The 26582-nt window shown below is 44.4% G+C and overlaps 1 protein-coding gene across 1 annotated transcript; it reads right to left on the reverse strand.

Annotated features, from left to right (window-relative positions):
- Window positions 1–1334: 1334 nt before the first annotated feature.
- Window positions 1335–22841, reverse strand: nsg2 (neuronal vesicle trafficking associated 2). The gene is made up of 5 exons (XM_057054850.1): window positions 22565–22841; window positions 22026–22261; window positions 16181–16291; window positions 4193–4303; window positions 1335–2649 (listed from the first exon to the last, which is right to left on the reverse strand). Exons 2-5 carry the CDS (start codon window positions 22152–22154, stop codon window positions 2452–2454), a joined length of 549 nt encoding a protein of 182 aa, XP_056910830.1. The 5' UTR covers window positions 22155–22261; window positions 22565–22841; the 3' UTR covers window positions 1335–2451.
- Between the last annotated feature and the right edge of the window lie 3741 nt (window positions 22842–26582).

Consider the following 26582-nt stretch of genomic DNA (forward strand, 5'->3'; position numbering starts at 1 on the left):
GACTCCAGTAAAAGTTCATCTCTTCTCTTTCTTTTACCTGATTAGCTGTGAGTCCATCTTCCATTTTCCCTCCCTCTGTTGTTCTCTTTCACACCTCCGAGGATTGTGTGCTGAGAAGCAGCCTTTAGCTGGCAGTAGGGAACGAGAGGCGTGAAGTTAAACTCATACAGAAGGCAGGAGGTTACACTGTTCCTTCTCTATTGCATGTTTCAAGTTGACTTTTGATTGTGGTTTCCACCACAGCCTTGGCTACGTAGAAACCTTGAGGTCCCACCATTGAGAACTGATTAATCATTGCCAAAAGACAAAGTCCTGCCTCATCTTGTTGTACCTCCACACCAGCTGATGAGAGTTGATGAATCTGCTTTCATGTAGCCTGTGTCATAGCTTCAGGGTCCAGTGTGTGAGAAACACACAGTGGTGGGAATATAGTTTGCAAGAACTGTCCTCAACCTACAGTGGCCCCCAGGGAACAGAACGACTTCATCCATGAGCTTTTTCAGCACAGGGGTGTTAGCAGTAACATTATTTTAAAATTAAAGAGTTTTTAATGTATCATCTATGTAATGTATGTACAGAAAACAATGACAAGATTTTGTATTCTGGCCTACTATGGAAACATGGGAGGTTCATTTCTGAACAGCATTAATTTCCCAGTAGGCCAGTCAGAACAAAGCTTTTAGATGTTCTTCTACATCTTCCCTTCATTCCTCCACCATCTGCAAACTTGGAAGAAACTCCTGTAAGTTGTCTGGAGCAAAAAAAAACACGTCACTGTGGAAATTTATCAGGAATTATCCCACTGGAGGCTATTTTTTACTTTAATTATGACGCCTAATAAAGGAGTTCATTTGTCTTTTCACCAATCTCATTTTTAAAAAGCTGAACTTTGCCATCGAGACTTAAGTCTTTAAGCCCAAATTGCCCCGTGTTCCTTTCGGACAAGTGTTTGGGTTTTTCTGTAACAGGGCAACCAGCTGTTGCACAGATAAAACATCAGCTGGTTCTCTGTTTAAGGCTTTTATTTATAAAACTGTGAGTAAAGAGCCTTAGCATGAGCGGCCATCTGCCCCTGTGGAGGAATCCATTCAGTTTGAAATGAGGGCGCAAAAGGAGCAATCATTAGGAAACCATTTCATTTCAGACTGGGAATGGAGCATCCGAGAAAGGTCAGGTTTTATTAGAGGTGAAAACCTGTGTGCTATATGACTAGTAGCAATCTATTCATGCAGATGTTAATCATACTGGCAGACAACAACTAACTGGAGTGATTGAGAATCTGAGTGAATACTATACCTTTCACAATAAAGTGCACAGTAAACAGCACGGACGCACACAGGTCACAGCTTCTTTTAATTCCTTATTTTAAATTCAGAGAAGAGCACTTACATCAAATCATCGCTACATGTCCACTATTAATATCACGAGATCTTGTAAAAGCACTCCTGACAACAGATGTAACGGGATGGAAAACTGAGGAGAGGGGGATGAAACCTGGCTGAGGAGCCGTAGCTCATCTATGAACAGAACACAGCAGAATATAAACATTCCTTCAGCACAATTACAAGACCGATGGCTGCAGGAACAGGCAGCCAGTAAAAAACAGAGGAGCTAATTGGAGAAAAGCTACTACATCACACACACACACACACACACATAAGCACAAAAACTAGCCTGTTATGTACAGCTTAGGTCACAATAGAAGCTTTATCATCTATAGCAAAGCATATGGAAATGTCACCAAAGGTGAGAAAATTCAATCAACTGGTGATTTCAGACAGGATCTGTGACTATACTGACAGGTTTTTCAGATTATGTTAAGCCATTTTCATGTTCATGTAAGTTTACATGGCTAAAGAAACCCCAGAAAGGCAGGAAAGTCCAAAGAAACCAAAAAGTTCACCGTTGTGCACTGCAAAAAACAAAGCCGTTAGTTTAAAATGCTCTAGCTGCTTTGGCATTACCATTTAACTTAAAAGGAAAACGTGGATGAAATCTGACTAATATTTAAGGTTTTAGTCAATCTGCACTAGTTTAATTGCTTAGAAGTTAAAATAACCACTTTCATTTTTACAGTGTGTAGACCTTACAGAGATTCTCTCAAAGAGGAAGCTGAGCAGACAGGTGTGTCTGTACAGTTGTTTGATAACATCACTACAAATCCATATGTAGCTAAATAAATAAATAATTTAACCAGGTCAATAAATGAACAGAAAAATAAAAGTGTGTCTGGATCAGCAGATGATGATGAGCTGAATGTCCCTCGAGAGGAGATTATTCACATAAATAGGCAACAAGTAAAATCTAAATATCACTCATCTTTTGCTTGTGTTTACAGCTGCATGCATGTTTTCACCTTTTAGCATAAAGATGGAGCTGTTTGTGTCTTTTTTGCCTCTAATTTCTATATTTGACTACGGTCTGCGCCTGTTACAATATCCCTCAATCAGTTTAGTGGCTCTCGCCGCTCGGAGGCTTGGCATCGTGCTGCTGTCCCCCTGCCCCACCCGGCAGCCAGGGGGAAATGGAGTGAGAGGTGGTCTGCTTGGCCATGCTGTAGTGGCTGATCACAGTGTAGAAGCGGCCCCTGGAGTTGGCGTCCTGAGCCGCATAGTACGCCTCCAGAGAGGCCGGGATACACCGCTTGTGCTGCGAGGAAGAGAAGGAAGAACAAGAATGACAAACACCAGGAAGGCACATGCTTCCAAGCATGGATTCAAACCCTTAACCTAAGTAACAAAAGATGAGTGGATCTGGCTGCTGGGTCACCTACAGGCACCAGTTAGACCACTGTTTTACTAAAGATTCTGTATGAAAGAGGAGATCTAACATATTTAGTTTCTTTTTATTTATAGTATTTCATTTCTTTCTAATATTTATTTTAGGTTTACAAGTTTAGATTTATATCAAAAGATACAATTAGTGAAGATTGAAAATTGCGAAACTTCAGTGGACATTTAACAAGAGCAAGGATTTAATCGCTGTAATGTCTTTTATTGCATCACAGAAAACCCAGTGGTGCTCAAACGCTGTAAGAGTCTGCATGTATTTGGACATGAGAGTGCAGCTGTGCTGGTAATAACACCTCTGTCAGGTCCCTGCAGAGCATGTGGGATGGAAGCAGATTTTGCCCCACATATTATGACCCGATTTGTCCAGACTTCACACCGACTTCAAAGGTGACCTTTGACAAATTGAGAGGTTCGCAGTGGAATTACGAACACGCCAGGAAGGAGCGCCGCCTGAACCACAAGCCACTTTATTCTCTGACATCAGATGCAGAATAGGGATCAGGAGCAATTATTGTCAAATTGACAGGAAGTCTAATTAATCTAAAATCAACAGAGTTTAACAGTTATGAGGATGAAATTACACTTGATTACATTCCTACCAACAAAATCACTGGTAGCGGTGGTTTATAATCGCTTGACTTTTCACCCTCTTTCTGTTACAGAAATTATAAACTGCAGAACTTTTTTTACTTTAATGATGGAACACCCGCCACATCAAAGATGGCACTTCCTACAGATCAAAGCAAGGATACAGAGGACAAAGGGGTTACTTGGACACAGCTAATGCTCTGTGATCACACAGAATGTTGGGATGCTCCAAAGACACTTTAAAAGTCGGACTGACATCAGAGTGTTGGGTTCTGGGAGGTTGGTTACGGTTTTCTTGGAGCTTCTCCCCTGCAGCAGCTGGAGCCGCAGTAATCAGTAATCTAGTAATCTAGTACCCTATTTAAAGTCTGCACTCCTGTTTGCCAGTGTTGGAATGTTTTGTCCCTTACTCGAAACCCCGACTCTTTGTGCTTTTGCCTATTGTGATTTGGATTATCGTGGTGAGTTTCCCCCATGGACTGTTTGCTGGATTCTTCCGAGGTCTCGATGCCTCTTGTGGATCGTTCCTTTGCCTGTTGCCTCCAATAAAAGTTTTTCGGACACCACCCTCCACTATGTGCTGCCTGCTTTCGGGTCCTGGTACACAGAGCTTCTTTTACACCATGTGCATCTGATTTAACTAATTTTGTGTACGTATAGAATTTATCACCAACCAACAGGGATCAAGGGTATTTCATTATATTTTACCTTTAATGAATGTGAACCTCAAAGTGATACCATTTCCAGTTGTTCTGCCAAAAAGGCGAACCCTAACCCTAACCCTAAACGAATCCTAACAAGGTCAGTCTCACCTTGTAAATGAATCCGTTTGGGCAGGCATGGTCATAGGTGAAGGCTTTGTAAACCACCAGGAACACGATGCAGGCGAGGAAGGCCAGGGCCAGGATGATCAGAATGGTGACCTGGGGGACAACACAGATGGTCAGCCTGGGAGTGTCCGTAATAGACACTATGGTCGCATGCTGCTCGAAGGCAATCCTTAAAATGCCACAAGGTTTCTCTGCTGTTTAGGATGGATTTTTCCACTTGGATAACATGTTTTTCAAACAAAAATGTAGCACAATTCTATGAATCTTTGATGTTTATTAGTAGAAAAAGGATTCAACAATGCTTAAAATACACCTGAATTCATAAAGATCTTTAGCCACTTCAAAGGTACTTTGTAACGCTGCAAATCCGTGGAGGCTTGTGTTACGCCACCATGTTTAAATGACTTAAACATCCATCATGTGTCTGCAACATGAATATATTTATCAACCTTCGTGACAGGATCGTCAGTGTTGATTATTCTGATGAAACTTAATGACATATAACGTTTCTACTTGTTATACTTTCAGGGTCAGTTGAGAAATCAAGTTTCTCAACCTCCCGAATATTCAGCTTGAATCAGGAAGCATCCAGCAGAGAGAAGATCTTTATGTTACCAATATAAATACAAAGGTGACATGTTAAAGAAGGAGCTCAGTGGTGTTCTTGTGCAAATTAATGCTGTCAGAAATTCCAAAGAAACCTTCAAGACATGACGGACTTAATAAGCAAATGTATCTTCAGTGTGTAAAAGTGATTAAAAGCAGCCAATGGCAGAGTGGATCTAAACTGGTGGAGGTTCATAAGGTTCAGAATAGAATGAACCTGATCCTGAACTTGATCCTAACCCTGACCCTAACCATAAACTTAACCCTAAACCTAGCCCTGACCATGAACCTGATCGTTATCCTAACCCTGACCCTGAACCTGATCCTACCCCTGACCCTAAAACTGATCCTAACCCTGAACCTGAGTCTAACGTTGACCCTGACCCCGAACCTGATCCCAACCCTGATTCTAACCCTTACCCTGAACCTAACCCTTGTCATCAGAATCACAGAGCATTCTGGACCCTAACCCAAACCCAATAAAGTGAAACTTATAACCAAGTCTTGACCCTCAAGCATCCTAGAGGTCTCCTGTTTTATGTTTCAGTCTGAATAAACACGAACAACCACTTGTTGCCATGTTGTGAAGGGCTTTATCCTTAGGCCTCTTTTTAAGTCCTATCATGTCTGCCACCCTTCCATCTGAGGTCTTTTGCTCCATGTGGGGGGCACCATCACTTTCAATTCATCCTTTCCATGCACCACATGTAACTCTTGAGCACAGCGGGAATGAGGCCAGGAGTCCTGCCACAGAGTAAACAGTCATTTGGCTCACATGTCCCCGTCCAGCTCTGCGCCGCTGACAGAGACTAGGGATCAAGCCGACATTTGTGTGACACATGGAGCAGTAAATGAAGCGGAGCTCTAAAGAGAAAAGCTTCACCCACCCACAGTTTTTTTGAAAAAGTTCAGACAGCTCAGTCGGAACTTTCTGAAAAGTTCACAATCTGCAGCAAAAGATGAAGGGGTCATCACACAGACAAAGGTGCAGCAACTGATTCTCCAACACACATACACACACGCGCACACACACACACACGTGCGCACACACACACACACACACACACGGCATCATCCTGATCCAGATGAGCAGGCAGAAGCTCATCAGCTATGTGTCCCTAACAGCTATCGGTTGTACCATCAAGCAGAGCAACAATTACGGTACATAAACTTCAGTCAGGTCAGGTCAGTCAGGAAACATGTCATTTCTGTTGATGGAGGGTTAAAAAAAAAGTGTGTAGAAAACAAGCACCCTCCTCTTAGCGCACATTAAAGTTGAACTGACAAGCACAAGTTTCGGAGCATAAGAGACACATGAGGTCTATTTTAACCTGGTTCATGTGTTTGAATTGAAATATGAGAGAGTAAATCCAGCCAACAACTGAGTTGACTCCTAAAGAAATTGTTCTGCTCAAGGGTTCTGCCTGTTCAACCTCAGTGAGTGGTTGGCCGTGATAGAGAAAGACAATCAAATCAGACTGTAAAAGCTGCAATTGGCTGCAGTTGTCCAGTCATGGCTCCATCCTTCTGCCTCCACCTGCCTAAAGCAGGCGTTGTTTCATTTCATTTTCCGTCCCATCTCAGGACCTACAGCATAGGTGTCAGACTCTGGTCCGTGGGCCAAATTTGGCCTGCAGTGTAATTATATTTGGCCTGTGAAGCCATACCAAATGACTATTAGAGCTGGCCTCCAGGTATAATTGCATAATGTGCTGCTAATACTTAAAATCCCAGAATGCTCTACTGGTGTTTTTGTGCAAAAATCCACACTCCATATTAGTTGGTGGCAGAAATGCACCAAATTGTTTTGCTAAACACCAAGAAAACCCACAAAGAAATAATAACAGTGACCTCATAGGCTAATGCTAATACCAGCACTGCACTCCCCTGGAAAAGTGGGAGGTAGAATATCTGTTTACATATGTAAAAGACAGACCTGTCTGTCTTGTATGTGGAGCCAATGTGGAGAACAAGGAGTACAGTACATCAGATGACATTATGACACGCAACAACAAAACAAGCACAAGGACCTGGACATGACTCAAAGGCGCCAGAAAGAGATGAAAAAACATTGCAGTTATTATTAGCCTGTGGAAAAAGATTACTGTTGAAATTTAATTCAGAAGGCTGCAAATAAAGAGTCATCCAATGTTTATCTAAGAAACTAATGCCAGTGATGTGTTTTTAATTTGAATTTCAATTTTGCACGTGTGCAATGTTAAGTTATATATTGTATAGTGTTAAGCTTTGCTTGTTTGAAGTTCATTTGTTAAGTGAAACCAGTTTGGGTCCATATCAAAAGGTTGATCGTTATATCTGAGGCAAGATTTTTTCCAATAAATATCAATGTTGGCCCAACTTTGTCCCAGTTTTGAATTTTGGCCCAGTGAGTATTTAGGTTTGACACCTCTGAGCCTTTCCTGTGGTTCGCTCTGAAACACATGCTGGCTTCTGCTCAGGTGATGGCTCGTGTCCCGCCAAGCTCAACCACTCACCACATGACTGAGCAATCCAGTTTGGGACCAAACAGCTCAAATGTAAATTAAATATCCTCTTAAAGCACGTCTGTAATTCCCACATTACTGAGGTGGGTGTTAGCAGGGCTTTGGAAGCCCAGCTGATAACTAAAAGGTCACAGGTTTGATTCTGTTGTGTCCTTGAGCCAATTGCAGGAGCCTCAACCTGCACAGCTGAATATGAATGTGCAGGTTGGGGAGATTTTACAAAGTGGAACAAATGGAAACTACAGAGTTCCTCAGCACCGAACAGGGGGACACATGCAAACACTGAAAACAAGCTGCTTCGGCCAAGCTCAGCGAGCTTTTAAACCTGTGTTTGTAGAAATCTGTGCAGTTATTGAAGCACTAAAGCCTTGATAATAACCCAAGTGCAGGGGGGAGAAATGCAGCACGGCACCCTGTTATCCACTCTAATTATGACAGTGTGTGAGTGAAGCCCTGTCTCCATGGAGACCAATCAAAGGTTTGCTGACACATAATTTAGAGGTGCTTCCCAGAGAGAATGTTTTCTGTCCACTGTACAAAGCAACAGTAGACAAAAAGCTGCTTTCCTGCCGAGAACAACACACACACACAAAAAAGTTGTCTTGTTATTTAAAATGGTTAAAATGATTCATTTAATGCAAATTTTGTGCACTTTGGCAATGACATCATGTCTGGCACACTCTATGTGTACCTTTTTTAAATGCCTGAATTTAATTTCTTTTTTGGATTTTATCCTTTGTGTGTATTTAGAAACTTAACAAATGCTAAGTGAATAAATTGGGAGTGAACAAGGATCTGAACAGCATGCAGTGTGGTCATGACGACGTTCTTGCCCCTCTGACCTGTTTGCAGCAGATAACAGACGTTTATTGAAATTTTTGCAGCGACAACAGAATAAATTAAATGAAAGATGAAGAAAGAGGAAAAAAATATTCTTTTTTTCTACCTGAATGAGTTGATTTTAACCGCTGTTGGAACAGGATATGACTCAGTGGGGAGAGGCGAGCGTGACTGTTTTCCTTGTGTTTTAAAGGGAAACCAGATTATTGGGAAAGGCTGCACTTCCTACTGCCCTGCGGGACGCTAACTTTGCTGGTTTTATTCCATTAAAAAAACGTTTGGATTTGTTAATGTCAAATCACAAAAACATTGTCAGAGGAAGCGATTTACCAGCATCTGGACTCAATGATGAAGCTAAAGAAAACACTGGATGGTGAAAAGCAGAGGGTCATATTCACAGAGAGCATCATGGGAGTTGACTTTATTAGGCTTAAGATGAAAAGATCAAAGCCAGGTTGTTTTTGATGGAGCATTTCCATGGTGAGAGGAGGAAATACATTACCATGCAATGAAAGTCTGTCCTTTCAATCTCTCATCTCTTCCAATTGATCAGATCTGCCCCAAACAATATTAAAATACTGAAATTTAATGCAAATGCTGTGGTAGCGACTGAAGTTTTGAGATCACTAAAACAGGCTAAAACCAGCTACTTGACACTTTCAGGCACCATTTCTGTGGTGATGTATAGCAGATGTGGTATAATTGTAAATAATTTCATCATCTGCTATGTTAGCCCCTTTAGCATCAGTCAAATCAAATCAAATCAATCTTAATTTTTATAGCATCTTATACAATCAAAATTGTTTCAAGGCGCTTTCCAGAATCCCAGGGCCTAACTCCAGACAAGCAACAGTGGCAAGGAAAAACTCCCCTTTAACAGGAAGAAACCTTGAGAAGGACCAGGTTCATGCTAATGGCCAGCTGGGTAAAGAGGGGAGGGGAGGGGAGAGGAGAGGAGAGGAGAGAGAGGAGAGGAGAGGAGAGAGGAGAGGAGAGGGAGAAGGAGAAGGAGAAGGAGAAGAAGGAGGGGGGTGGGGGGGTGGGGGGGGAGGAGAATTACAATAGTCCAGCCTGGAAGTAACAAAAGCATGAATTAACTTTTCAGCATCATGCCGCATCAGTAGCTTCCTAATCTTTGTGATGTTCCTCAGGTGAAAAAAGGCACTTCTAGAGACTAATTTAATGTGTGAGTTGAAGGAGAGATTTTGATCAAAAGTTACTCCTAGATTCCTCACAGAGAGACTAGATGTTAATGAGATACCATCTAGAGTGATCATGTGATCTAATCTATCCCTGAGAGGTTCAGGACCAAACACCATGACCTCAGTTTTTCCTGGGTTAAGGAGGAGGAAATTTGAAGACATCCAGGACTTTATGTCTTTAAGACAGGTCTGAAGCTAAACCAGTCTATTGCTGTCCCTTTAATCCCAATCACATGTTCCAGTCTATGTAACAGGATGCTGTGATCAAGTGTATCAGAAGCAGCACTGAGATCCAGCAGAACCAGCATAGAGACCAGTCCATGATCTGAAGCTATGAGAAGATCATTCGTAACTTTAAGAAGTGCTGTTTCTGTGCTGTGATGAGCTCTAAAGCCTGACTGAAACATCTCAAACAGGCTGTTCCTCTGCAGGTGCTCCACTAACTGAGTCACCACCACCTTCTCAAGAACTTTAGAGATAAAAGGAAGGTTGGATATTGGCCTATAATTTGCTAAGACATCAGGATCCAGTGATGGTTTTTTAAGCAACGGCTTAATCACTGCCACCTTGTAGGACCGGGGTACGTAACCTGACACTAAAGAACCATTGATCAGGTCCAGGATAGAACTGCCTATCAATGATAAAACATCCTTCAACAGGTGTGTTGGGATGGGATCTAAAAGACACGTGGTGGTCTTGGATTTCTGAATTAGCGATGACGCCTCAGAAAAATATATAGGGCTGAAGGAGTTTAAGGGCTCGTTGGAGAACCTGTATGTTCCCAGTCAGCACATTTGGTGATGGTCCAGATGTTGGGATGGCCTGGTTAGCTTTTTCTCTGATAGCTAGAACTTTATCAGTGAAGAAGCTCAAGTCTTCACCACTAAGGGAAGAAGGGATACGTGGATCTAAAACACTGTGACTCTTGGTTAATTTGGCCACAGTGCTGAAAAGAAACCTGCGGTTGTTCTTATTTTCCTCAATTAAAGAAGAAAAGTAAGCTGTTCTAGCCTTGTGAAGGGCCTTTTTGCAAACTAATAGACAGTCTTTCCAGGCTACATGATAGCTGTCTATTTTACAAGAATGCCACTTCCTTTCCAGTCTTCGCACTTTCTGCTTGAGGGTCCTAATATGTGAATTATACCAGGGGGCACACCTCCTCTGATTTACTATTTTCTTTTTCAGGGGGGCAACAGAATCAAGCGTGATTCTCAGTGAGGTTGCTGCACCTTCAGCAATAGAGTCAACCTCAGCAGGGCTAAGATTATAATGATTTATCCCTGGGGAAACACACGGTGGTCCTGGGATTAGCACAGGGATCACTTCCTTGAACTTAGCTACAGCATTATCTGAAAGACATCTGCTATAGTAAGACTTTGTTCTGAGCATAGAAGAATCCTTAATCATAAATGTGAAAGTGATCAAAGAATGGTCTGACAGAAGTAGGTTCTGAGGGAACACTGACACATGTTCTACCTCAACACCATAAGTCAGAACTAGATCTAGGGTGTGGTTGAAGTTATGAGTTGGTTGGTTTATCTGCTGGAGGAAACCAACTGACTCAAGTAATGAAATTAAGCCATTTCTAAAACTGTCATTTACAACGTCTACATGGACATTAAAGTCTCCAATGATAATGACTTTGTCCGTTCTAAGGACCAAGTCAGATAAGAAATCAGAGAACTCAGACAGGAACTCTGAATATGGCCCAGCACGGGGCCGATATACAACTACAAACAGAAGTGGCTTTTCTGCCTTCCAGTTCAGATGGGTGATGCCAAGAGTCAGGCTTTCAAATGAACTGGAGCCATATTTTGGTCTATGATTAATTAATAACTTGGAGTGATAGATTGCTGCCACTCCCCCTCCTCGACCAGTAACAGTGGAATATGATAATTAAGATGGGTAGGAGGAGTAGATTCATTTAAGCTAACATACTCCTCCTTCTGAAGCCAGGTCTCAGTAAGACAAAATAAATCAATGTGATGATCCGCTATCAGGTCATGTACTAACAAGGATTTACACAAAAGAGATCTAATATTTAACAGTCCACACTTAATTGTGATATTAGTTTCTCAAACTTGTGCTTTGGTATTAATTTTAATAAGATTATGGTGATTGACCGCTCCCCTGCTCTGTGCTTGGTGAACTTTTAACCGTGGAACAGAGACTACCACTACAGTGTTAAATATATTATTGTTGGTGGATGAGGGTTCTATGGAAGCAGCAGAGAGGTGTGTAAGACTACAACTCTGCATCCTGGTCTGGACGGTGAGGCCATGCTAACGCTAATAATCGGTGAAGCCCTGTATTTGTTTAATATGGGTTGTTTCTCACTGTTGTTATCGGGTGACTGGAATGTCCCAAGTGTTCAAATTTTAAGTCAAGTGAATACAACACACCAAGTGTTCAATATTAAGTGAATACAACACCCCGTGCACAATGCAACCAACGAATAATTGAGAAGACAGGAAGTAATCAGTGGCTGTTTTAATAGAAGCTCACAATGCGGCAACCTCGATGTCACCGAAAAGCACCGTTCTCCAGGAGAACATTACGAAGCCATCCACGGCAAGCTGCCTCCAACCCTAACAAATTATCTACACACACACACTATATAACACACTACCCAGCAACCACACAATCTTATCTGAACTGGATGCATCTTTTAGAAATCTTGGCTCTATCAGCACCAGATGCTAACTTCCTGGGGCCGGACTTCCTTTAGCTAAATTCTGATGGATTTAAGTAGTGTTGACATGAAAATAAAATTTCCCCATATAATCACAACTTTTACATTCTTTACTGTGTCCTCTTTTGTGGTTGTGTGAAATTCCTTTTTCCTTCTTGGAGCAGAGAACAAATGATGAATGTGGTGTTTTCATAGTGTGATTGAAGTTTGCTGGAAAATGTCACATTTCTGCATTGCTATCAGAGGCCTGAAGTTCTCCAGTCAGCCCAGCAAGCCTGTAGGACGGTGGCGAGCATGGGAACATCCGCCCTGTCACCACTGGCAGTTGGGAGTTGGGCTGAACAAAGCAGGACAGCGTTTTTGGGCGACATGCTGGTGCACATCTCCAGGGGGCCAATAGTGAAGAATAGGACATCTTGGCCTACAGCAGCTACCACTCTGAGACTTTTTACTTAATAAAGACAATGCTTAATTTAAAGCCGCAGAGACAGTGAGCATATATTGAGAATCAGGGCGGCTTGATGACGTGGTGGGTGAGGTTGGTGGGCTGAATCTTTAAAGAGACTAAGAGGGCCTCACCTGCGTTGCAGTTCAGTCTGCCCTTGGCTAAAACCACAGCTGTCAGGTGTAGATAATACAGCCACAGCACAAATGTACTGCTGCTGGCATTTCAAAGAACTACAAACTTTAGAAATGTAGTTTTTAAAACTCATCACTGTCTGCAGTTACCTCCCTCTTGTGACACTCGTGGTGCAAATTTTAAATTATGAAGGTGGTTAAGATTCAGTACCAGCCTCCGGCTATGATCAGTGGTGGAAACAAGCATGAATTCATCTTCAATTAGAAGCTGTAGGTTTGTTCAAAGACATGCTAGTACTTGCCGGTTACAATTCTGCACATAAATATCAGTTCGTTACCAATATCTTATTGGGATGAAAAGTAGCATCTATAAAGTAGTTGGATGCTAACAGAAACAGTCCTCCTCCTCCTCCTCCTCCTCCTCCTCCTCCTCCTCCTCCTCCTCCTCCTCCTCCTCCTCCTCCTCCTCCTCCTCCTCCTCCTCCTCCTCCTCCTCCTCCTCCTCCTCCTCCTCCTCCTCCTCCTCCTCTCCTCCTCCTCCTCTCCTCCTCCTCCTCCTCCTCCTCCTCCTCCTCCTCCTCCTCCTCCTCCTCCTCCTCCTCCTCCTCCTCCTCCTCCTCCTCCTCCTCCTCTCCTCCTCCTCCTCCTCCTCCTCCTCCTCCTCCTCCTCTCCTCCTCCTCCTCCTCCTCCTCCTCCTCCTCCTCCTCCTCCTCCTGATGTTGCCTTAGTCTGGACAGCACAGAGGTTTCTGAGTGGTGCTCAAGGTAAATCAATTGTTCCCACACTGCTCTGGAACATCTGTGAGTGAGCATCCATGTGGGAGTTTTACCAAGCATGAGCACCCACCATGAACTCTTTCCAAAGATCGTGCGCTATTAGTGAGGCAGGCATTTTTTAAAAAGAACAGTAATTAAAGCCAGCCTGAGAAAGAGAGAGGCTCCACTGTGGAGGTGGAGGCTGCAGCAGAGCTCTGATCATGGGGCCACGCGGCAGTAATGACGGTATAATTTTCCTGGACCATGTCATCCCCTCCCATTGATAACAGCTCTGGCAGCGAGTGGGTGCAGCCTGGCAGTCAGCGAGTCGTCAAGAACACCCCTTGCAATAATGCGTGCACGTCAGGCTTCATGCTGGTGAGTGTTGGAGTCTAGGGCCAACGTGGAGCGCATCCGTGCAGAGCCGGCCAACTACACCATGTTTCCTGGATGGCGAATGTGCCAGAAATTATGTGGACAATGCGAAAGAAATCTCTCGTTCATCATCCTCCACCCAAGCTCCGCCCAATCCCTGCCCGATCAATTCCTCTCCTCCAAATACTTCTCTTCTATGCTGACATCTTCAAAGAAATGTTTCCTTCTAAATTTCTGTAAAAAGCTTGAATATTAATGTGGACGTCAGAAGAGAGGAGAAATTGTGGTTAGCTGGGTGAACTGAGCTTCTGAAGGACACAACAGTTAATATCTGACAAAATTATACCGGTCAAAGTTCAGTGTATGGTAAGAACACAGCATTGTTTTATCATAGCAGGTAAATCAGTGGGAAAGGTGCCCTCCCCAGATCATTCATGGTGGAAGAAACCGATGGATGTGTCGCATCTGCTGAGATCAATCAGATCAGAGAGAAAATAGAACCAAGTGAAATTAAAGGCCTCCATCTTATAATTATCTTACTTTAATTATAATTTAATCTATTTTTTGGGTGATGACACCTGAAATTCCTAATGTAGGTCATGCAGCACAGCAACAGTCCACCAGTCAGAGTAATGTGCATGTTTTTTATGCTATGGGAGGAGTCTGGAAACATCAGAAGAGCAGCTGAAACACGAGCTTCCACAGTGACGCAAGCCACTGCAGCCACGAATACTGCTCTGCTCTACACTTGCAAAACCTGCTATATTTGGCTGCACACATGAATCACAAACAGTCGTTTTGTAAGCTTCCTTGGAAGAGAGCAGGAGCACTTAGCTCTTAGAGAACATTTTACACCACCAGTTCTTCATCCATTAACACAATCTGTGTAGTTTTGAGGAAGAAGAGAGGATAAGGAACATGGCCACATCTGTAGAATCAGATCTTCCGCTCTAGCACAGCGAGCGCACCGAAGCGAGGGGCTGCACAAAACCACGGCACTTCAGCCTAACAGAAGCTGACGTGGCAAGCCAGACATGACATGAGAGTCTGACGCAACATTCAAGGAAAACTGAAAAGCAGCAAGTTATTCAGCCATTACTGCTGGAAAACAACATCTTTGTGATTTAATCTAAAAGATGATGCGTATCGAGGATGGCGGGAAAGAGGCAAATTACAGTAAACTCAAAACTGAAGGAAACCACAGCGTGGGTGGTTGCTGTTGGTTTTAACACATTGGCTTTTTTTATTTAATAAAAAGCAAATTCACTGTGAATGTGACATTGAATCATCAGAGCTTGGAGGAGGAAATCTGAGCCCCAGAGAGGCCATCGGCTCGTAAAGGGGATATATTATGCAAAAGTTCTTTTTCAGTGCTTCAGTCCGGGTATTTGCATATCTTTTGAGCATTTTGAGTGTCTCCCTTCCCCATAAGGGTCAGTTTCAAAAAATAAATTATGTGTTTAATGAGCTGTCGGAGTCACAAAACTCGCTCAAAATACTCTGTTTGAATTTCATGATATGTGAATCACAGTCCGGTGGCATCGTGCTGCCTCTCTCTTCCTGTATAACCACAGCTACCAGAGCAAGGATCCTCCATTTTCTGGCTCTTGCCTCACCAGTACTTGACTGCCTTCACATGAAGCCATCATCTTCCCACTCTGCTGCACGACAGAGGTGGGTGGTAGAGCAGCTAACCTGGTGTGTTTGAGTCCAACTCTGACTTTGACTAATCCTTCAGTTTTTAGCGACAGCAGGGCAGCCATGACTGGTTCACCAAAACTACATCATGTCCAGTTGGTTTTGACCAAAGTAGTCTTAGATTAAAGGAAACAAAGAAGTTGGCCATATAGCTTCACATATCTGAGCTACACCACATATGGAATTTATGGTTTATTTTTGCTACAGCTCACTCCTCATGTGTTCTTGTGCAGGTTACGTGTTGTTGTGGGAGCTTCTTACTGTCCAAACTCTTTTTTATTAAACTTAAAGTGACTGTCTGTAAATATAATTAATGAATGTTGCCCCAGAGAACAGAGAGCCAGACAACAGTCCACTGAAGCATCAATGGCAGACCTATCTTCTTAGAAAACACACTGCCGACAGGCTGCGCGCAAGGCAAGCCAACAAGGCCTTTACACCATGTGAACGGAAGTAACCTTCCAGACTAATGCCTCTGGTTTAAATTCTCCCCCGTTTCAGCCTGGCTCTCTGTCACCGTTACCTTGGAGATGTGGATGTTTACAGTGTTGTTACAGTGATGTTGAAATCGCGAATTGGAGGTGGGAGAGGCTTAGCAGCAGCTGAACCCCAAATTCAGCATGAGTGTTATTTAAATCATCAAAACATCTCTGGTTCAAAGGTCATGAGAGAAAAATGGAAGAGTGGAACAGATTTAGCAAGGTCTCCTCTTTCTCACCTTAAGTCTCTCGGATACCCCATCAGTGAAGCTAATGGTGAATTCCTCCACCTTGGGGACTTTCAGCCTCTTCTTCTCGGTCTGGTACTCTGTGCGGGTTTTCACCACCACCTACACAACAAGGGGTATATATTAGACAGTGTCGTGACAAAGATTTTGGTATTAAAATGTTATTAAAAATGTGTGAGGACGTGAAAGTTAGGGTGTCACCAATGTGTTCCAGCAGCCTGAGATTTGATTACTTTGCATTTAAATTCAAGTGAACTGTCTGTTGTGTTTGAGGAGCTAGTTTGAGATGATCCCCAACTAACAACTGTCTGCAGTGAGATGGGACAAAAGGAGCCGGGGCAGTTCCGCTACGACCAAGTACTGTCATGGCAACACACCTCAATCAAACAGCCTCGGACGGCTGAGCGGGGCACAAGGGGCAATGCAGCCAAACAAACCCTCACATATTTTGAGCTTCCTCAGGAGGTAAAACCACAAGGATGGAAAAGAAAGAGGTGCAGTCAAAGTTCAGAAGAGCCTCAACGCCATCCTCTCTGTAGCCACAGTGCTGATGAGCAACACCGAGAAGAAATGTGAAGCTCGGGTGCACAGACAAGCGAGGCTGCAAATAAATGCTAAATTAGCAGGTAATTCAGGACGTGCGTGGTCATGGGTCAAAACTTAAATGGCATTGCGTGGATGCCAGGACGCTTGATTCTGTTGCCCCCCTGAAAAATAACATAGTAAATCAGAGGAGGTGTGCCCCCAGGTATAATTCCCACATTAGTTAGTGAAGCCTGTCTTAAAGACATAAAGTCCTGGATGTCTTCAAATTTCCTTCTCCTTAACTCAGGAAAAACTGAGGTCATGGTGTTTGGTCCTGAACCTCTCAGGGATAGATTAGATCACATGATCACTCTAGATGGTATCTCCTTAGCATCTAGTCTCTCTGTGAGGAATCTTGGAGTAACTTTTGACCAAATTCTTCAACTCACACATTAAAACAGTCTCTAGAAGTGCCTTTTTTCACCTGGGGAACATGGCAAAGATAAGTAAACTACTGACACGGCAAGATGCTGAAACGTTAGTCCAGCATTTGTTACTTCCAGGCTGGACTATTGGAATTCTTTATTATCAGGGTGTCCAAACAACTCTTTAAGAAGCCTCCGGGTGATCTAAAATGCTGCAGCTAGAGTTCTGACAGGTATTGACAAAAGAGATCACATTACTCCTGTACTGGCGTCTCTTCATTGGCTGCCCGTTAAATTTAGAATAATTTTTAAAATTCTTCTTCAGACCTATAAGGTCCTCAGACGCCTAGCTCCATCCTACCTGGTGACACCTTATCATCCCAATAGAGCGCTCCGTTCCCAGAATGCTGGTTTACTTGTCGTCCCCGGAGTGTCTAAAGGTAGAATGGGGGACCGAGCATTTAGCTACCTGGCCGCCCTGCTGTGGAACCAGCTCCCTGTCCAGGTACAGGAGGCTGACTCCATCTCTACTTTTAAGATCAGACTTAAAACCTACCTCTTTGAAAAAGCTTATTGTTACTAATACTGTAGTTCCAGTTACTATCATAGACAGACAAAATATCATACTTAGGGGGTCGTCTAATTATTAGGTTAACATCTTAGTCATGCTGCTATAAGCCGAGGGGCTGCTGGGGTCCAGAAACATGATCACCTGACAGGCCTCTGTCACCCCCCACTGGGTCATGGCTGCCTCGCCTCGCCTCGCCTCGCCTCGCCTCTCCTCTCCAATCCGAGTAGATCAGTGATGATGATCTTGTGTAGTATCTGCCCCCCCCCCGTATTCATCTACAGGTATCGCTGCCTTCATAGTTGTATGCTGACCTATCGACCTCCGACCCTGCTGACCCACTCAACTCTACCGGCAGTTTATTATAATTAATATAATTAATGTATTAGGGTTATTAGGGTGTGTGTTCTCTACCTATTCTCTCCTCTACCTGTTCTCCCCCTTCTCCTTTCTCATCAGAAGGAGGGTCTCCCTACATGAGCCTGGTCCTGCTCAAGGTTTCTTCCTGTTAAAGGGGAGTTTTTCCTTGGCACTGTTGCTTGTTGGGGGTCAGGCCCTGGGATTCTGTAAAGCACATGGAAACAATTTCGATTGTAACAGACGCTATATAAATAAAGATTGATTGATTATTGATTGGAGTACAACCACAATCAGAAATCCGGAATGCCCCAAAAATCAGTCCCCTCCATTTTCTTCCAGAAGCACTCAGCTCATTACTGCACTGGCTAGAAGGGGTGTGGGGACAGAAATATCATTGGAGAGAAAGGGGACAATGTCTCTGTGTCCTTGTGGCTAATTGTGTTTCTTCTGAGCTGCTCTGAGACGAAGCTAGAAACTGCTGCGCACACAAACGCTATCTGAATAACAATATTGTCACCGGGCCGCAGGAAGCTGTTATCTCACAGCTGAGGGCCACAGTAGGTGTACTGACGCCAGAGCATTCGATTGGACCACTGAGGCCCAGGAGACAACGCTGGCCTTGTCATGATCCCCACCAATGCCTTGGTCTTGCCTCGACGGTCTTATTCCTTTGTCTCATTTCACAACAACAGTGCTGCTTCATTAGTCCCGCCTCCCTTCACTTTCAGATTATCGATCAACGTCACCTTGTGCCGCTTCCCCCGTGCTGGTCATTCAGCTGTCATCCATTTCTTTTGGTCACCTTTGAGATGTTCTACATCTTCAGCAGGGTCCAGTTGGTTTGAATTAAATGGATTGGGCCAGATTCTGAAGGCATAATCCCATGTAAATAAGGCCTCACAGCTCGTAGAGCACCTCAGCTGCTCTGCTGCTCTGCAACAAATGTCTGCTCTGGAACCCTGGCGGTAGGTCCACACATGTGAGGCTGTTATTTGCATTCATTTATGTGTAATCCAACAGATGAAATGAAAATACCATTAACCATCATCTCATTAATCAACAATATTGAAACTATAATCAATAGAAATGATGATTGTGAGGATTTTGATTCCATAACTGCACAAACAGCTTGTTCTTCTGCTCATAAATACGTAATTTGTGCTTCTCACTTCCAGAAACCTTTTCAAAGTCAAAGCTTGTTGGAGAAATTAGGAAATAGATTATGCATAATTTGCCATCTTCTGTGTAATTAAAAATTGATAATGATGGTTCAACTTCACATTGATCCATTACTGATGTGAGGGTCTCTGAGCTCCAGCCTGAAATTCCTCCCTAATTTATGAGAACAAGAATATCCAGAGATGAAGATTGAGTGAGGCTCGGGAGAAAATGAAGGAAGAGCATGAAGGGGCAGCCCGAGGACACGCGACAGACAGAGAATTTGGCTTTAATCCCAGCAAGAAAGGGCTACGATTATCTCTTCTGTCGCACCCGCCTCCTCTACTCTTGGTGTTGTTGTTGTGGTTGTTGTTGACTCTTTTTTCTTCTTCATTCAATTCAATCAAGTTGCTTTTGATCCTGCAGTGATGGGGACGTGTAGCTCCCCAGACAGGATCAAATCCAATGCCTGTCCAATGGATGCTCTGGTTCTGTGTGGATTTGAATCTATGCGTGCATGTGTGTGTGTGTGCGCGCGTGTGTGTGTGTGAGTGTGTGCATGTGTGAGAGAGAGAAAGAGAGAGAGAGAGCGAGAGGACTAAACTTGATGCCTACAAACAACCTTGCAGCGGAAAGGTCACGCAATCATCAGGCAGGATCAGGCTGGGAACATCTGGGGGTCTGTTAAGCTGAGCGGGACTGAGCTGCTGATCTGGGGAACTAATCAGGTCACGTGACCCGAATTGACTCGGCTTTAGCTTAATGCTGTGCTCAGGTCAGATAGAATAATAACAGCAGCTAAAATCATTGCGATTACACATTTTTTTTCACATATTTATCAAGACAAAAAGGTAATTTGGGAAATGCTTAAATAAACGTTTACGGTGATGCAAGAATGTGCAGGATAAAGATAGGAGGAACAGCACAGTCAAAGGGTTCAATCCACTCATGATGTTGAGTCATTGTAGGGTTTTTCATTAAAAACGCCACCTGGCGGCCAGTTCTGATGTCACATGACCTCTCATTGTGAGGAGGATTGATGAGGTAAACACAACAATGAATCCAAATCCTAATAATAAATCAGGATTGGGAAAGGGGCAGGAATACACTCTGGAAGAACACACATCTGAAAACCTGGAGGAACTCCAAAACCAGAAGCATCATATGAAAGAGCTAAAAAATTGAAACTTACACCGATGACGGCGTGTTGCTTCACAGCAGAGTGCACTGGAGCATTAGATGCTAAAAGAAGTTTTGTCATTCGAGTAGCCAAATATGATCTCAAAGTAGCACAACGGTAATCAAATAGTCCCGAGTGGGAAATGAAAGTCTATCTCAACATTTCTGAACTCTTGTCGTCCACATTGATGTCTGATGAAAAACATTAATATTGTCACTAGTCTTCATGCTTCACTTGGCAGGAAAACAAATTCTCAGCCTGACAGCTGATGAAGCATTCACAGAAGCTGCTAAAGTGACGCCTGGTGTGAAATCACAAACGTTTGTGTGAATTCTAAATCAGAAATGGCATTTTTGGCTCCCGAGCCTCCATGCTGGCACAGCGCAAACCATGACCCGTTCCTAGCGTTGGGTGGCTCCCCGTGGAAATGACCTGTCACTTACACACGGTCCCGTCTCCACAAGCGAGCTGCCGCAGCACCAGACCAACATGATGACGAAGAGGTGTCTGCTGTTAACAGGTGACCCGAACAGGAAAAGATGATCCCTCCTCCCATTTTAGAAAATGAAGCCTCTGAACAGGCAGCAGCAGCATTTCAGTCCTCCTTTAAGAGACTTTGTGTTGTGAAATTTTCTGCATGGCAAGTCTCTAAAAGAGGCATTAATCCTGCAGGATGGGAGCAGTGATGGGATTATATTGGGTTTTATACCCAACCATTAATCATTTCTCTTGGAAACAACTTGTTTTGTTCTTTGTTGTTGGACACAAACAAAATTCCCCAAAGTTCCCAATTGTGCTATAGATGAAAGCTCTCTCAGGAGCTCTCCTAGCATAAAAACTGGAGCGATGGAGATTGATCGCCCCCCTAGTGGCTGATTGCAGTAAACAATGGCTTTATGTTCCAGCTATTTTCTTTTCTGATTAACTAATGTTTGAGATTCTACATGCTACTGGACCTCAAGTTACACCATCGTTTATTTGCTTTAGAAAAGTTGTGGATTTAGCCTCTTTTTCCATCGCTCTGCAAGTTTAACTGAGTTCATCTCGATTAACTATCTATTTAGCATTTTAAGAGACTTGTGACATCAGCGTTAGCCTGGCCATGACACATATTTCATTCTAACAAATGCTTGTGATGCTGCGGCTGCGTCAGGTCCCGGTAAATCCCCCAGGGACACAGTAGCTGTGATGCAGCAGAATAAGCATCACCTGAGCTCCACCCTGATGAGTAGCTCACATTTAAACGCAGCAGCCACATTAGCTTAGCGCCATGTCTGTGGTCCATTCCATTCATTGTCTGTGCAGTCAGTCTAGCTGACTGTCTAAACCCCATGGAAACACAATCAGCTCTCCACGTTGCACTGCCACCATGGTAACTGGATTACAGAGCAGCGGTGCAGTTACTATGGGATGTCGAGATGATAAATGACAGCCTGTCTGGTACCAAATCTGTCTCCTAATCTCATCTGAAAAACAAAGGACGTGGCTGGGAAACAGCTGAAGACATGAATGAGGGAAGGGTTTACCTTAGCCTGTGTGTGCGTGCGTGCGTGCGTGCGCGCAAGCACCTAGAGGGTCATTAACATAAAGATAAAGATTAGCAGATTTAGACACCCCCACCTTGTCAGGTGTATGGCTCTGGAGGCTGCTAACATCCAGTGGAGTGATGAGGGGCACATTCTGGAAGCCGTCCTCCACACTTCCAGCTTTGCCCCCCTTGTCTTGGAGGTTACTCCCTAGTTTCACCATCTTTCGTCTCTCTTGTATATCTCTGTTCTTTCCACCGAAGGCTGCTCCTTGGAGATTAAGATGGTGTTGGTTTTATTCCTGACAGCGTTTCAGGATGAAGAGAGAACCTGACAGGCAGATGGAGAAGATTCCATTGGGCTGAGATATTGGCATTATTACAGAAATGGAACCACAACTGGTCCTGGTACAAAACAGCTGTTAGGTTAACAAAACATTCCAGCATCATATTATTTATAATACTGCTACTATTGCTGCTGCTACTAGTGCTACTAATGCTACTAGTGATACTACTTCTACTGCTGCTATTACTTCTAGAGCTACTACTACTTTTACTGCTGCTGCTACAACAACAACAACAACAACAACAATAATCGATCACGTCTGTACTGCCCGTCACAGCATGTACTTACCGCGGTTCGTCCCTGCCGTTCCGATCCTTCGGTGCTGCGGCACGGTTTGTGTCCCTCGGGCGGAAGGATGGACACCAGGTGAGGCTGAAGGCTGCGCAGCGGTGGCGCTGCTGCGGATGCTGCGATACCGGAGACAAAAAGTAGATGTCTGGCGGTGGGTTTTCCTCAGCAGCAGGCAGTCCAAGCCCTTAATCCAAACACAGCCTCTTCTCTCCTGCTACACCGAGCCCCAGGACCCGCCACTTGGGGGGGGGGGGGGGGGGGGGGGTGATCCTTTCGGGGAGTCGCGTTTGTTGTACTAAGAGTGGAAGCTGAATTAATGATGCCTTTTCTGATTGCTCGGAAATCTGACATTCGATCTGAAGGCTGGTTCGCGCCATTAAATCGCTGTTGTAGGTACATTCTACATACATCTTATTTTCTGTGTTTTAAAACAGTTGAGATAAAAGTGGTCAGAAAAGTATGTCACACGTGTAAAGAAGAGAAAAATCAAAGACAACCTTCCTTGTTAAGAATTATTTGACAGGAATGAGACAAAATATTAAAATTTAAAAGTAGGATATCGCCGATTAAGGATTAACGCCTATTAATGACTAAAATGAAAGCCACATATCCTTTTTTTTAAAAAAAAAAAAGAAAAGAAAAAAAAGAAAAGAAAAGAACAGATACACGCTGTACTTGAAGGCACCACAAGTTCCGACGGAAGCAACATTTTTATTCCGGACACGTCACCTAACGGTGGAAAGGGGAATTACACCCAATTTCATTTTAACGTCAGCCATAAATGTATGAACATAATACAACTTTATGAAACCATTCAAACACCAAAAAGTTCACGTTTGTAAACACTGAAAAAAGGGAGGAATTTGTAATCAATCCTTATGATAGGGAGAAATATCTAATAAACATGTATCCATGGTAACAAACCATGGACAGATCTTTGATGCCATTAGTTATGCTCTCTTCTTCTTCATCTTCTTCTTCATGAGAGAGGAGTGCAAGCGGAAGGGAGAGAGAGAGAGTGAAAAAAATGGTGTGAAAGCGCTTTTTTTTCCTATTCTTTTCTTGTATGTGTGTGAATGCTGGATATATAGTTTGATTTATTGTGGTGAGTTTCGAGTTTATATTGTTTTAAGGAGTGTGTGTGAGAGTTTGTGTGGCGGCCGACCACGTGCGGCCGTCATGGGGGCCAACGCCGGGTTGACCGGCTTGAGCAGGAAGCACGGAGTCAAGGTGGGTGCGGGCTCCATGCTTAGTGTGGAGGAGGTGGCTCTGGCTGTGGGCCAGAAAATTGGCCACAATTCAATTAAATCTGCCGCCCGTATGAATAGGGCGGTAGTGCTGTTCCTAGGTAAGGTGGAACAGGTTAATACGTTAGTGGAGACGGGGATCACGGTGGGCGGACAGTTCGTACAGGTTACTCCGCTAACACAGCCGGCGGCACGGATCACCCTATCCAACGTGCCGCCGTTTATTAGTGATGAGTTCCTGGTACGGGAGCTGTCTCGGCATGGGAAGGTGGTCTCTCCCATCCGCAAAATGTTATCAGGGTGTAAGTCACCGCTGCTGAGACACGTAGTGTCTCACCGCAGGCAGGTACATATGATCCTCAATAATAAGGCAGAGGAGTTCAACTATCGGTTCATCGTCAGGGTAGATGACTTCGATTACACCCTTTTTGCCTCCGCCCTTTTTGCCTCCGCCCTCAAATGTTTCAATTGTAGAGAGGAGGGACATCTGGCAAGGGCTTGTCCGAGCCGTGTGGCCCCGGACGCGCCGGCGGCGGAGCCCGCCACCCCCGCCGCCCGGGGCCGGTGGTACCGCGGCCCATTCCGGCGGCGAGGCGTCGGTGGCTCAGTGCGGAGGAAAGCTCCGCTGCCCCAGACGGAGCGGTAGCGGAGTTGCGGGGGGGAGAAGCGGGACAACTGTGCGCGAGAGAGTGAGGTGAGTGGAGGGAGCGAGATTGTTGAAATGGTGGTGGAAATGAATGGTGAGAGTGGTGAGTCAAGGGGGAAGGTGGACTTAACTGTGGTGGTGAGTGATTTGAGTGGCGTGATGATTGATGGTGTGTGTGATTTGAATGAACTGGAAAAAAATGGTGAGGTGATGGGTGAAACAGAAAAAATGGGTGAAGCAGGAGAGACTGGGACACGATCCAAACAGGTAAGCTAGGTGGAGTGAGTCAAGTGATGGGTGAATTTGGGGTGCCAGGGATAGCGGCTGGTGAGTTGGGAGAGGAAGCAGTGAGCACAGGTGAGTTGGGAGAGGAAGCAGTGAGCACAGGGGAGCGAGGTGAGGGAGCAGTGAGCACAGGTAAGGGAGCACTGAGCACAGGTGAGGGAGCAGTCAGCGCAGGTGAGGGAGTAGTGAGCGCAGGTGAGAGCGCTAGTGGTGTGTCTGAGTGGTGGCTTGTTCCTGCGAAGCGGCGCAACAAGCGTAAATGTGCGATGAAAGATAAGGGAGATAGTAAAACCGGGCGGCTGGAGGATGCAACTGCTGGCACGGACACCAGCGACTGCGAGTCCATGTCGGACTGCAGTTTGCTATCTGACACAATGCCAGATGGGCATGAAAGCAATTTGTACCCTCCCAGCATGCTAAGTAACTTCCTGAGACAGACCAAGGGCATGAAGGGCCTTAATCTGGAAAAACATTTTCCCGACATGCTCCTCTTCGTCCATTCGGCGAGTCATTTGATCAAACATAGGGGTACATCAGACCTCACCAACCCTGAAATCTTCAGGCTTAAGAAACATATGGGCAAAGCGAGGAAACAGCTCAACATATAAAAAAGGCTTGCGATGTTTCCTGTTTTTTTCCTTGATTTTTAACTTCACCTTACTATGCACACTTTCAGAGTGGGAACGTTGAATGTAAACGGCGCCAGGGACGCAAAGAAACGGGCACTAGTGTTCGACACAGCAAAAAGAAAACAAGTTGATGTCATGTTCCTCCAGGAGACCCACAGCGACCGGAACAATGAAGCAGACTGGGAGAAGGAGTGGGAAGGGCAGGCGTTGCTGAGCCACAACACCTCCCTCAGTGGTGGAGTGGGCCTCCTTTTCTCGTGGGGCTTCACTCCATCGTCCCTGGAGGTGGAGCATGTGGTGAGGGGACGGTGTTTGCTGGTGAAAGCACGCCTCCAAAACCACTCCTTGGTTTTTATTAATATTTATGCTCCCACCAACGGTACAGAGAGGAAGAGCTTTTTAGAAAAAGTCGGCACTGTTTTAAATGGTTGTGGGGACGATTTATTATTTTTTGGTGGGGATTTTAATTGCACCGAGTCATTTTTAGACCAGGACCATGCAGAGCCCCATCCAGCCTCACAACATTATCTGAGACAGCTGACCTATTCTCATGGCCTGGTGGATGTGTGGAGGAGGATGCACACGGACAGCAGGCAATACACTTGGTCCCGCTCGAGTGAGGGTAGGATCTCCTCGGCCAGACTTGACCGATTTTATTGTTTTAGACATCATTTTAGTATTTATAGGGGCTGTAGCATCACGCCAGTCGGTTTTACAGATCACTCGTTGGTTTTAGGCGAAGTCGCCATGAAGAACACTTTACCCAAGAGTGCATACTGGCATTTTAATTCCAGTTTAGCCCAAGATAACAGTTTTAGAGATGTTTTACGGCATTTCTGGTCGAGGTTTCGAGAGAGAAAATCCGATTTTACGTGCCTAAGACAGTGGTGGGACCGTGGAAAAGTAGAGATACAGCTCCTGTGCCAGCAGTATACTCTCAATGCCACGCAGGACACACGCAGGTCGATCAAAGATCTGGAGATGGAAATAGTGGAGCTAGAGGCGATTGGCAGCTCCACAGGAGATCGAGGGTGTATTGAAACCCTCCAATCTAAAAAAATGGCCTTGGCCAGCCTGCTGGACAATCAGGTACAGGGTGCACTGGTCAGGTCCCAGATTCAGGACATCACAGAGATGGATGCTCCCTCTAGCTTCTTTTTTGGGCTGGAGAGTAGGCGCGGGCAGAACCAAATGATCCATTCACTGTT

Source organism: Takifugu flavidus, chromosome 14 (assembly GCF_003711565.1).
Source record: "Takifugu flavidus isolate HTHZ2018 chromosome 14, ASM371156v2, whole genome shotgun sequence".
NCBI lineage: Eukaryota > Metazoa > Chordata > Actinopteri > Tetraodontiformes > Tetraodontidae > Takifugu > Takifugu flavidus.

Bases quoted from the DNA above. Each gene is read 5' to 3' on its own strand.
- nsg2 (XM_057054850.1), bottom strand. From the start codon at position 22,154: ATGGTGAAACTAGGGAGTAACCTCCAAGACAAGGGGGGCAAAGCTGGA. The intron at 16,292-22,025 runs GTGGGGGTGTCT...CTTGTTGTGTAG, and splicing joins AGAGCCATACACCTGACAAG to GTGGTGGTGAAAACCCGCAC. The intron at 4,304-16,180 runs GTGAGAAAGAGG...GTTGTCCCCCAG, and splicing joins GGGTATCCGAGAGACTTAAG to GTCACCATTCTGATCATCCT.